We start from the raw sequence: 12,607 nt of genomic DNA, 5'->3' as shown, positions 1-12,607 counted from the left end.
TGGCATGTCAGTGGGTATTTAGTTGGTGAAAAAGTTTGGGTTTGACTACTATAGCACATTTCGTTGTTATTTGATAATTAATGTCTAATTATAGATTAATTAGCATCATTAAATTCATCTTGTAGCAATTAGTTAGACTATATAATTAGTTATTTTTAACTGCATTTAATGCTCTATGTATGTGTCCGAAAATTCGATGTGACGAGTACTGCGCAAATTTTTTTGGAACTAGACACAGTCTCAATCTGTTGGCGTAGTAAGCTTCATCGGAATTAGCTGGAGGGTTCTAGGCGGGAGCTACTCCGGGTCGCATGTGCGTCCGGGACGCAACCCACACGCGGCGGCTCCTAATATTCCCGTTCTAGGCCACGCTCAAAGGGCGGCTCCCTCTGGCCTTCCAAGTTGTGATTCTTGGCTTTCTGCATGCAAATTGGGCACATACCGGGTTAGCTCATCCCGAATCTTAGTTCAAAGTTTCAGATAATCGTACCAGATCTGCAATCATCACCGCAATCCTGTGGAATACTATGGAAAATGCGTAATGCCCTGGTTGTGCTGCTCTCGGCTGCAGCTCATCTTTCTATTTCGAGTCCCTTCATTTCCAGTGGTGGAGTACTTTACATCACTTTGTGCGAAGGCTCCTCGTGAACATTGGTGTGCAACTTGTTCCGCTAGCTGGTGTGCAACTTGTTCCGCTAGCTGGTTGCTGGTGTTGATTTATTATGAGAGAAAAGTACTGCTAACTGCTAATTTGGTGTGAAAAGAAAACACTGCTCACTAGTTGGTTAGCTGACTAACCAGCCAAACAAGGTGCTAGTTTTTTTAATAACAAAACAACCACACTCCAACCCGTGCCAAAGGAGCGGGCAACCAGACGGCAGAAGCGGGCTTGAAGAGAGAAGGCGCCACCACTGCTGCTACTTCGCTGCCGCTCCAACCTCGACCCCCGACGACCACAGAAAAGTTGACACATCTCCCCCTCGCCGTCTCCTGTTTCCGATCCCGATTTCGCAAACCCTCATGGCACTGAATGTTTTAGCAGCATCTAGTTTAACCTGTGTCCTAGTCGATATGGGAGATCGGCATAGGGGGAAGACGGAAAATGTAAATCATGCATTCTGGTGGGAATCCTTATGAGTGGTAGTAGTGTCATTTCTGTGAAATTGTTTATTAGGACTTTTGACGATGCTTCTCAACAAAGACAGCTAGAAAAAGGTTTTCCTACCAATAAATCAATTTTCAAAAGGAAAAATGCTTTTTTACAACTATTTGATTATAACTCCAAGAATTTAGACAATGGTGAACCCAACTAAGTGATCTCACGTGTGGGATCCTAAGTTGTACTCGAATGGTTCTACCTTGTACACGTAACAGCACTTGAAAGATAGCCAACTAAGTTTTATATTGCGCTCTTCAATTTTAAAGAAAAAAATCAAATAGTTTATCGTAATTCCAGATTTGAAGGTTCATTACAAATTGGCAAAATGCTTATGTCAACTACTCCCTCCGTACCGAAAACAATGCAACTCTCGTTTCCCGGGTTTAAGTTTAACCAAATTTATATAAAATAATATTAACATTTATATATTACAAAGTAAGTATCATCAGATTAATTATGCAATATATTTTGATACTAAATCTATTAGGAGATATAAACATTAGTATTTCTTTTAATAAATTTGGTCACATCGGAAATTATTTGACTCCTCGGAAAGCGAAAGTTGCATTCTTTTTCGGACGGAGGGAGTATACTGCTACATGCTTGACACATCAAAATAAAAATGCTGCTTCAATCACTAGCTGATATGTAATGAGAAAAATAATGAAGCGATATTCAAATGTGTTTTTTTTAGTTGCCAAAGAAACAAAATAAAGGTGATATGATCACAAAATTGTTTTTTTGTAGATTATTGATGTTTGTAGGGGCTGTTGTTCTTATGTGGGCTATTTGGTGTACACGCAATGAATTGATTTTGAGAAAAAAAAACATGTTACCTCTTTTATGCAGGCTATTTTCAGGGAGGCATACTAGCTGCAATTTTGGTCCATTACGCAGCATGAGGAATAAATGGAGACTGTACGATTGGCAAGCAAAGCGTTAGAGGTCATCGCTTTGGATATCTTCATCAATGGATGGAGAAGCAACAAGAGAATTTTCTTTTAATTACTTCCTTCAGTTAGTGTACACTTGTACTTATTATTTGTGATCAGCTTTGGAGCTTAGATTGCTGTAAAAGATGGTTGTGTGCAGTTGCAGAGGCCGAAAACTTTCCCTTTTGTATAACAAAATGACTGCAAAATTGCATACCTATTGATTGATCTTTGTAAAACTTGGTGTAATCCATATGGGATTAGACCAGTTCAACCAAGGTTGAGAAGAGACCACATCAACAGAAGTTTAATCCTCTAGATTGAAAATTCCAACATCCCGACGAATGTTTTTGAACTCGATTAGCCAGTACTCAGCATTGTCGGTAAAATAAACATGATCTGGGAGCACCTTTGGGTAATCTCTAGTGGAAAGGCAACATGCGTAGCTATGTCCTATGAATAGAGCATCATCCCCCAGGCTATCTACATCGATGGTACTTTGCTCGTCGAAGTCTAGCTTGTATTTTAAAAGCATCCATGTGCATCTTCTTCCCTTCGCACGGGTTGTCCGTGTATCTCCAGACCTGCAACACATCGCCAGCCGATGTCCTAGCGATGTACACATTATCATACATGATGTATGACAGGGTGTCCTTGAAAATCACCTCACACGAGGCACACGAACCTTCGTCGTCAATCGTGTAGCGATGGATTCCACCTTGTCGATTCATCGCGTAGAACGCGCCGCCATGGTAGATGCAGTCGGAGTAGTGTGAATAACTTTCCAAGGTAGTGATCCAGTGCCACTGCTGGCCCCCAACCCTCGCGATAGAGAGCTGCCTCATGGGGTTGTGGATGAGCATGGTGATGCAGTCACCTTGCGATGGGTCACAGGACAAGACCACCTTCAGATACATAACTTCCCTGAAGTGGTTCACCTTGTAAGGGTGCGGCGGCTGGGTTTCTTTCCTTGGAGGTGTGTTGTTGTGGAAGGAAAGCTCGTACCTGCTGAGTCCATCGGCAGCGTTGAGGACGGGCGTTACATGCTCCATGGTCACGACGGGCAGGAGGCCAATCTGCTCGCCGGTGGCTAGATTAAGGAGTTGGAGGTCGGAGTGGGCGTCGGCAGTGACGAGCCAGCCATGAGACGAGCCCCAGATGTAGCGGTCCACGATGGGTGGGCTCGATAAGTTCGGCAGTCTGTAGCGCCGGTCGTCGGCTGTAGAGCTTGACGCCGGCGGGGGAGATGTAAAAGAGGCAGGGGGTTTGCGGGTGGGAGTAGATGCGGCCGAGGCGGAGGAGATCGCGGGCTGTGGTTCTCCATGAGGTGCAGACAATGGCGGAGCTGAACAAGTCCGGGAACTCGAGGCAACACAGGATGGAGGTTAGGATATCGGACGGCAGCTTGGACCAATCGGCAGCGTTGGAGGCCGGCGGCTGCTCCATGGGGGCGGGTGGCGGCTCTGGTAGTCTGGTTGGAGAGGCGATCGGTGGAACAGGGGATCTGGCCTCTGGGTGGAGATTTAATATTGGCGTCCCTCGGCTTTCCTTCCGGGTTGGAGGAGGAGAGAGTTTGACTCCTGCAATGCCTGGCCCATATGGCATACAACCATCATGTTGATGTCACGGCTAGAGACCAGATACAAAATCTGTTGCCCTCGGTCTGCCACGTATAGTAGCCAACTGCCAACACTCAAACTCAAATGTGTGCGCCCCGATAATCACATTCCATGCCAGGTCTGCATGAAACAACAGCCGGCAAGCATACCACCATTTATAAAATCCACCCAGGTTATTTGGAATCTATGTTTCATTGACTAAAGTTTCAACTTACTTGATTCAAATTTGTAGTGAGCTAAAGTTTTTGTCCCGTTACAATAGATGTCATACCATTGTAAGCTTGTTCACCCTAAAGTCCAACTGCAATGTGAGTACGACAAATGTCCTATGAAGGTTGAGACCTCGCATGATAAGGAAAAGCACCACAAGTATGCTCATATGCTGTCGTATAGTTAGTATAACAAACCTTCAAGTTGTTGCTTTGCTTGGTATATGTCATTCCTGTGGAGTTTGATTCTCACTCGTTTGCAATTTGCATGTTGGTGGATTCGTAAGTGAGAGGTGTCAAGGTTTGAAATGTTTCTACAAGTTGAGTGTCAGGTTGAACAACTACAGATCCCATCACTGTCTATAAGCGTTTTGTGGTCGTATTTTTACCATGTTTTGAGTTGCTACGGTTAATGGAAATGTAGAGTTGCTACGGTTAATGGAAATGTGACCCTGGACCATCGCATACGTTTTGCAATTGTATCGACTTGTTGGTACAAGCTGTTGAGGATGCAAAGATCAGAGAAGTGCTTTTTTCAGGGGCACAGATGAAGGGGTTTGATCTACTAAAAAAGATGAAGGAGTTTGATTGTGATGAACATCAGAACATGGCTTACGGGTTGCTAAGGGTTTCGGAGACATTGGTTTGGGGCCATCGTAATGATGATGGAGGCAGAGCTAGATGGGACCAGATCACACAGGGCTTGTTGGGCTAGCAACAACTTCTACAGGAACAAACACAGCCGATCTGCTTTGCTGATTCAATAACCAAGAAACAAAACTCCTGCCAGCGCTCAAGATGACACATAGTTATTAACAATGTTTAAAATAACGGGCTAAGATATTGAGCGTTTGGTGTTTGTAGAGGCTAATAAAAGCTATAGCAGGCCATAGCCTAGCTAACCCATTTAACGGTTTTGTAAATACCATATGTTGAGAAATCGACGCCCCTAACCTTGACACCGACTTCTGAGAAGTTGTAACTAAGTAGTTTGATACTACTTCTTCTGTGGACCCTATAGCCACATTACACCAAGAAGACATTCACCAAAACACTAATATGAACTAACTCTATATGGGAACTCAATTTATTATGACCTCTTGTGCCATGGTAGGAGAGTACCCCTGTTTATAGGACTCCATGGCTCATATGGTTTTTCCATGTGTCCATCTTCTGCACACTTTACAAATATTAACTCTAGATTTTTCTTCATACTTATCTAACCATACAAATATCTAATTTCTAGGGTATTCCATATTTCACAAAGAAGCATGGTGACCATGGTTCTTGCATACTCTCTAATCTTCTGAGCTCCTGATAATTATACTTCAACATCATTCATAAATCTCAGTAATTTTGCATATAAATATGAAATCAAGAAAATTTCATGTATTGAAGTACGTATTAGGCTTCATTTCCTCATTATATCGTTCACAAAAAATATTAATTTTCTAAATAACAAAGTTCAATACTAAACTAACAATAAATAAAAATTAATTACCCGTCTGGCCACCGCGCCGCCTGGCCGCGGAGTCCCGTGGCGCCTTGGTCGCGCTACCGTGCAATCTGGCCGCCATGCAAGCCCATGCGGAGGAGATAGGGGAAGGAGTGAAGGACGCACGTGAATGACACCCAGCTACCTGCGCATACTACAGAGGAGATAGGGAGAGGCGGATGAGCTGGGCTGTCGGCTACTGGGAAGTGGGACGAGGATTTGTGAGTCAGAGTTAGAATAGCTATTTATATGCTTCTTTGATAGGATGGGCCTTTTGAAGTTTGTGGGCTGCACATAATTGAGGGGTTTTTTTCGAGTTGTCGGCCGCTGCGTGGGCAAAATTCGCAGCCCGAGCCTGACCCGAAATTCTGCTCGGGTCAAAAAAACTGGCCCATACCCGGCCCATGTATTTTTTGGGTCGGTTCGGGTCGTTGGGGCAGGTCGGTTCGGGTTCATCGAGTCGGGCAGCCCATGATCAGGTATACATCGGGCTAATGTCACGGCTAGAGATCAGATACAAAATGGGTAAATGCTATTGTACGACCGGTCGCGCTGGTGTGTTGGCGCACGACCCCTCGCAAGCCCGGCCTCGGCCTTTCTCCGCGTCGCGGCCCAACATCCCACGCATCGAACCAGCCCGTATTTTTAGCCCATGTGTGTGCGTGCGTAGCTGTATGCTCATGCCATCACCTAGTTAACTAGTAGGTTGAGGAAATAAACTTTGTTTTGGTACGAAGCTTCTATAAAAATTGTTTTATCTCATTCATATTACCTCCATTTTGAGAACTGATTATACCATTATGTTTTACACGACAAGACGAATAAAACTAGACCCCACTTGCATATATTTTTACGATGTTTGCACTAGTAGTAACTTATGTATAAATTTAAGTTTGATATTATTGAATAAGTTGCCACGAAACAGAAGGGTTAATACACACAAGTTGTCATACAAATAAGATATAAATTGTCACATATATATAAGTGGTCACAAACAGAAGATGTTAATAGATTTACCACACATCTTATATGTGTGGCAACTCATGGTATAATAGATTCTATTTTTGGCAATTTTTATTTTGTATGTGCAATTTTTTTATGATAATTTATATATAAACTTATAACAATTTATATGTATCGTTCCATTTTTATGGCAACTTATATGTATAATGAACAACAATTTATATATGCATCCTGTAGCAACTCCTTCTATAATATCAATGTGAATATAAGTTGCTACTAGTGCAGCTTATGAAATTTTTTAATAATATTATTTTAATAGTTAATCACAAAAATAAATGCCAATTTGAGAAAATTGCAAAAATAGGTGTATGTCGGCCCTCCAAGAGCCGACTAGGTAGCTGTCGGTCGTTCAACAGCCGACAAGGGCCTGTCGGCCCTTGAGCAGCCGACTGGAGCGCTCCACGTGCCCTCCGCCCACCAGGCGGGCTGCCAGCATGGCCTATCGGCCGAATAGGGCCCTGTCGGCCATTCGACAGCCGACAAGTCCTATCGGACCGATAAGGCACCTATCGGCCCTTGGAGGGCCGACAGGCCTATCGGCCATTTGACTCCCCAGGTTTCACCCCGCTACCCATTCACCGCCGCCGTTTTACCGCGCCGCCACCTCCTCCTCTCGCGCGCCGACTCCGCTCCCTTCCTTCGCTCCGCGCGCCGCCGCCCACGCCAGATCCGGCCACGCGCCGCCTCGTCCGGGTCCTCCGAGTGCGCGCCGCCACCTCCCCTTCCCTCTGGCGCCTCCGAACAAACAACAGTAACGAGGTCCTAGACTAAAGCTAACATGCCTTAGGTAATTCTAACAAACAACAAATACTAACACAACATCGAGCGAACACGATATCTACCTCCTAATACTACTCCCAATTAGCAAATTGTGTCCAACCGTCTCTATAGTATGCTCCCGTAGCAGGAGGTGGTGGCGGTGCTGGCGGATTATTGTTGTGACATGGGCAGTTGCAATATGAAATAGTGCATGGATACTTTGGTGGGCTGGGACCTTTGTTCTCATCTTCCTCCTCTTCGTTGTTGCCGCTGCTTACTTCCATTTCTAAATCGAAGATACGATTCTGCAGATAATAGATGTACTTGGCGTGAGGATGAATTGGGGGAGGATCGACCCAACGTACAAACCCACAGTTCTCTGGAGCATTGGATGCCTGAAACACAAAAGATAATGTAAGTCATACAATACATATTAAACATATCCAACACACCCTTAGTACTCAACATTACCCATGCTCGAGGGCACTTGATAGGTGGCTGATAGGTGGCCGACAAGAGCTTGTCGGCTGCCTGTCGGCTCTTGGATAACCGACTAGTGCCTGTCGACCCTCGCATAGCCGACAGGTGCCTATCGGCCCTCAGACAGCCGACAGGCACATGTTTGGGCCGACAGCCCCCCAGACCGTTATTGGGCCGATACCACAGTCGTGCCGACTGGTTCCTGTCGGCCGTCCAAGGGCTGACAGGTCCTTTTGGCGCCGACAGGCCGAGACCGCGTGGTCCGTGTGCGCCACATCAAATGCCACTTAGGATGTCGGCCCTCGGACAGCCGATTACTACCCTGTCGGCTCTTGGACAGCCGACAAGCACCTATTTTTGCAATTATCTCAAAATGGTATACATACATTAAAAATTATTAAAATAATATGACAGGTTTTATTTGTGACAACTTATGTTTTATAACAAATTATGCTTTTGTGATAACTTATAAATAGTTTTATGACAACTTTTATCTTATATGTTTGGCAACATACATCTTGTATGTGTGACAACTTTTGTTTTACATATATGACAATTTTTATTTTATGGCAAATTATATTTTAAATTTATGACTATGATAACTTACTTTTTCTTCCACTACTTACACGTATGCCATCTTTTATGTTTTGTGATAACTTACGTGTATTATGAATTTTATTTGTGACAACTTATGTATATTATAAATTTTATTTGTGACAATTTATCTATATTATAAAAACTATTTATGGCAACTTATGTTTATTATAAATTTTACTTTTATTGGCAACTTTGTTATTATAAGAACTTATAAATATTTTTTTGACAATTTTTATCTTATATGTGTGGCAACTCCTTCAATAATATCATACTCAAATTTTCACATAAGTTGCTACTAGTTGTAACGTTTTTAAAATAAATGCAACTGAGATCTAGTTATGTCCGTCTTGTTACGTAGAACACAACGGTGCAATTAGTATTTAAAATGGAGATCATACGAACGAGATAAAACATTTAGAACACAACGGTGCAATCAGTATTTAAAATGGAGATCATACGAACGAGATAAAACATTTACTATAAGCAAGTTACATGTTAAAAAGTCCCCAATACATACATTTACTATAAGCAAGTTACATGTTAAAAAGTCCCCAATACATACTGTACATGAGCAGGTTGGCCAGAGAGATAAATATGGCTGGAAGGCAGATGGTGGCCGCTTAAGGCTATTCCCAGCAGTCCTCCGATGCGGATACGCAAAAACTTAGTATGGCCCACCACCAGCGCTGCCTAAAAACGAGAGTAGTTCCAGCAGCATGCGGTTGCTGGTGCGAATACCAAAAGCAGTCTGCAAGGATGCGATGAGGAGAGAGAAACCGTAGATATGCGTGGCGTTGAGAGCGGACTCGTTTTTTCCGCAGCCGCATGCGCAATCTGCTGCATGGGCATCTTTTGTATCTGTGTGCCTTTCTTCCGTATCCGCATCCAGATAGGAGCACTGCTGGGAATAGCCTAAGATGCCACAATCGGGGAAAAAGGCGTGTGGGGGGGGGGGGGGGGGCGCCTGGTTCGCGCAATCGCCGTATGCGCGACGGGTCGCGCGATATCCCGGTCCAGACAAAATCTGCTGCCTTGCTGTCCTCGGTCTCCCACGTACAGGAGCCGCCAACACTCAAACTCAAACGCGTGCGCTGCAGCAATGCTAGCCTCAACCTGCCTATCCCCTTCCTTCCTGCCCACCGCCACCGCCGCCACACACAGACTCCTCGTCGTCTCCGGCAACTCCGGCAGCCGCCGTCCTCCGCGGCGCATGTCAGGTACGCTCATCCACCAGCAAACTAAAAGACGAGGCTGCTTGCAGCCATATGCACGGCGCGCATCTCGCGGAATATGCTCTCCTCGAAATGATCCATCTGCGAATTGAACTGGTCTTCTTCAACCTTAATCTATATACGTCAACGGCCAGGTGGAGGTGGTCTCGTCCTTCACGCCAGGCTGGGCGATGGCGACGGAGCCGGCGGCGAGCTCACCCCGTCGCGACGACACGCGTAAGCCGCACATCACATTCCTCATCCGCACGCTACTGCTCGCGTGCAAGATAGCCCGCGTGGCCGCCGCGCTGATCCGCGTCCTCTACCTCGTCGCGCTGGCCGCCCCCGCCAAAAGCCTCCTCGCCGCCGCCACGGCCGCCTTCGCGCTCGTGAACGCGCCGTGCCTCCGGTACATGAACCAGGCCGCGCTCGGGCGGAGCTTCACGGGCACCTTCTGCGGCGACCTGCTGGTCGGGGCCATGGCGCACTCCTGGAGGCTGCTCGTGCAGGGCCTCACGTCGCTCATGTTTCTCTGTGCCCGCGCCGATGAGTACGTCCGGCCGCCGCCCAGCCCGCTGGTGCTCATGGCGCACGACAAACCGGCGTCCCATCCTCAGCAGGTGCGGGCTCTTCGATTTGGAATTCGATTCCTAGTGTGCGCTGCAGAGTTTGCAAGAATTTCTTGGCATCCTGTTTGTTTAATTAGCTTTGCAAGTTGCAACTGTAAAATTGAAACTGTAGTGTTGACTAGCAACTGCAGAATTCAGTAGTCAGTTTTCCTGGAACTCAAATGATCAATGATTCCTCGGAGTTCTTTGATACTGGGAAATTTGCTCTTGACTTGTCACAAGCAACTGTAAATTCAATAGTCAGTTTTCCTGGAACTCAATCGAACCTAATGATTCAGAAAATTGTTCTTTCACATTTATTTCCAAATGATTCAAAGTAGCTACAAAATAACGAGGATATCAGATGACATTGTTCTTCTGCCTTTGCGCAATCTCAGTTTGCTCATCGTTTTTTCATGCTAGCTTCAGCAAGAATTCTAGTACTATGCATCAATTTAAAACTGATTTTTTTTAAAGAAAAAGATTTGATTTCTGGATCCCTACCTACCTGTCAATTGCATAGCGCCTACACCAAGAGTTAGTTGGCTGATTGGTGCCACGAAATTTGGTGTCACCGAATTACTGCCCGTCCTTGTCCAGGTACACATCTCCGTCGTCGGGGCGAAGAACATGCGCATCTCATGGGTCACCGACGACCGGAGCGCGCCGTCCGTGGTCGAGTACGGCAGATCCCCGGGCAAGTACACGGCGTCCGCGACGGGCGACCACATCACCTACCACTACTTCTTCTACAAGTCCGGCGCGATCCACCACGTCACCATCGGCCCGCTGGATCCCGGCACGACGTACTACTATCGGTGCGGCAAGGCCGGCGACGAGTTCAGGCTCCGGACGCCGCCGGCCACCCTGCCCATCGAGTTCGTCGTCATCGGCGACCTGGGCCAGACGGGGTGGACTGCGTCGACGCTGTCGCACATCGGCGGCGGGGACTACGACATGCTCCTGCTCCCCGGCGACCTGTCGTACGCGGACACGCGGCAGCCGCTGTGGGACTCGTTCGGGCGGCTGGTGCAGCCGCTGGCGAGCGCGCGGCCGTGGATGGTGACGGAGGGCAACCACGAGATGGAGACGCTGCCGGTGGTGGAGCTGGCGCCGTTCGCCGCGTACAACGCGCGGTGGCGGATGCCGCACGCGGAGAGCGGCTCGCGCTCCAACCTCTACTACTCGTTCGACGCGGCGGGCGGCGCGGCGCACGTGGTGATGCTGGGCTCGTACGCGGCGTTCGGCGAGGGGTCGGAGCAGCGCCGGTGGCTGGAGGCGGACCTGGCGCGCGTCGACCGGCGGCGGACGCCGTGGCTGCTGGTGCTGCTCCACGCGCCGTGGTACAACACCAACCAGGCGCACCAGGGGGAGGGCGAGAGGATGCGCCTCGCCATGGAGCGGATGCTCTACGACGCACGCGTCGACGTCGTCTTCGCCGGACACGTCCATGCCTACGAGCGCTTTGTAAGTGCTCGCTCCGTCCGTCAAGATGGCTTGGAAGTTTTCCTTTCTCATGATCTGTTGTTGTCGATCAGACGAGGATCTACGACAACGAGGCCGACAGCCGGGGCCCGATGTACATCACCATTGGCGACGGAGGCAACAGGGAAGGCCTTGCTCTCAGGTAGGAGTAGTATGGATGGATTGATGATGCCAGAGTCATGTATGCTTCTTCATTTTGCTCTGAATTAGGTTCATCGAGGACCACAAGTCGGCGCACCTGTCGGTGTTCCGGGAGGCGAGCTTCGGGCACGGCCGGCTGAGGATCGTCAACGAGACGAGCGCCGTCTGGACGTGGCACCGCAACGACGACGAGTACGCCACCGTCCGCGACGAGGTCTGGCTCGAGAGCTTGGCCGCCGGAAAACAGAGCCTAGCAACAACCACCGGTCGTCACACTGATGAGCTGTAGGAAACATGAAAGAGAGGTGGAAAATTAGTTAAACTCACAATGCTGTAACATTTTTCTTTTTTATATATAGTTGTAACATATTTCTTAGTGAAGTGGATGTGGGAAGTTTATACATCCATGCCATGATGTTTTTTTTTATATGAGATCCATACCATGATGTTTAGCGGTACGATAGAAATTGGAGAATAATAAAATCAATCATGTTGTGCTCCCTCAACCTCAAGAAGCCTGGGTGGGCCGGGATGGGCCAGGTCACATGGCCGTTTTTGGGCTTGGGTTTTGATTGCAGCAGCCTACCGGCTCCCCTTGTTTCCAGCGCCGGATCGCTTGGGGTCGCAGGGCGTCGTAGAAGGTCTGCGGCCCAAGAGCAGCTTGCCCAGCCTCTAACAGTTTCTCATGCTTCTCGTCCAATGTTTGACCTAGCGGTTGTCCTTCAAACCACCGGTGGCTGGTGGCTTCCACAGTCTCGCCGACCCCTCAACCCGCCACCGCCACCAGGTCTCCTGCCACCCTCACCTCCTTCTATATCCAGCAGTGCCGGATTTCTTACCCCCGGCAACCCCTCTCCCCCGAACCCGGTGGATGTCGTGAGAAGGAAGA

The 12,607-nt window shown here is 47.6% G+C and overlaps 1 protein-coding gene across 1 annotated transcript; it reads left to right on the top strand.

The window, feature by feature from the left end:
* The first annotated feature begins 9,268 nt into the window (after positions 1 to 9,268).
* LOC120663587 (purple acid phosphatase 22-like) lies at positions 9,269 to 12,156 on the top strand. Its single transcript, XM_039942449.1, has 5 exons — positions 9,269 to 9,490; positions 9,640 to 10,104; positions 10,693 to 11,559; positions 11,631 to 11,719; positions 11,788 to 12,156. The coding sequence occupies exons 2-5, from the start codon at positions 9,676 to 9,678 to the stop codon at positions 12,005 to 12,007; spliced, it is 1,605 nt and encodes a 534-aa protein (XP_039798383.1). The 5' UTR covers positions 9,269 to 9,490; positions 9,640 to 9,675; the 3' UTR covers positions 12,008 to 12,156.
* Positions 12,157 to 12,607: the final 451 nt, after the last annotated feature.

The sequence above is a fragment of the Panicum virgatum genome, chromosome 3N (assembly GCF_016808335.1).
Source record: "Panicum virgatum strain AP13 chromosome 3N, P.virgatum_v5, whole genome shotgun sequence".
Taxonomy (NCBI): domain Eukaryota; kingdom Viridiplantae; phylum Streptophyta; class Magnoliopsida; order Poales; family Poaceae; genus Panicum; species Panicum virgatum.
This window is presented reverse-complemented; position numbering and strand designations above follow the sequence as displayed.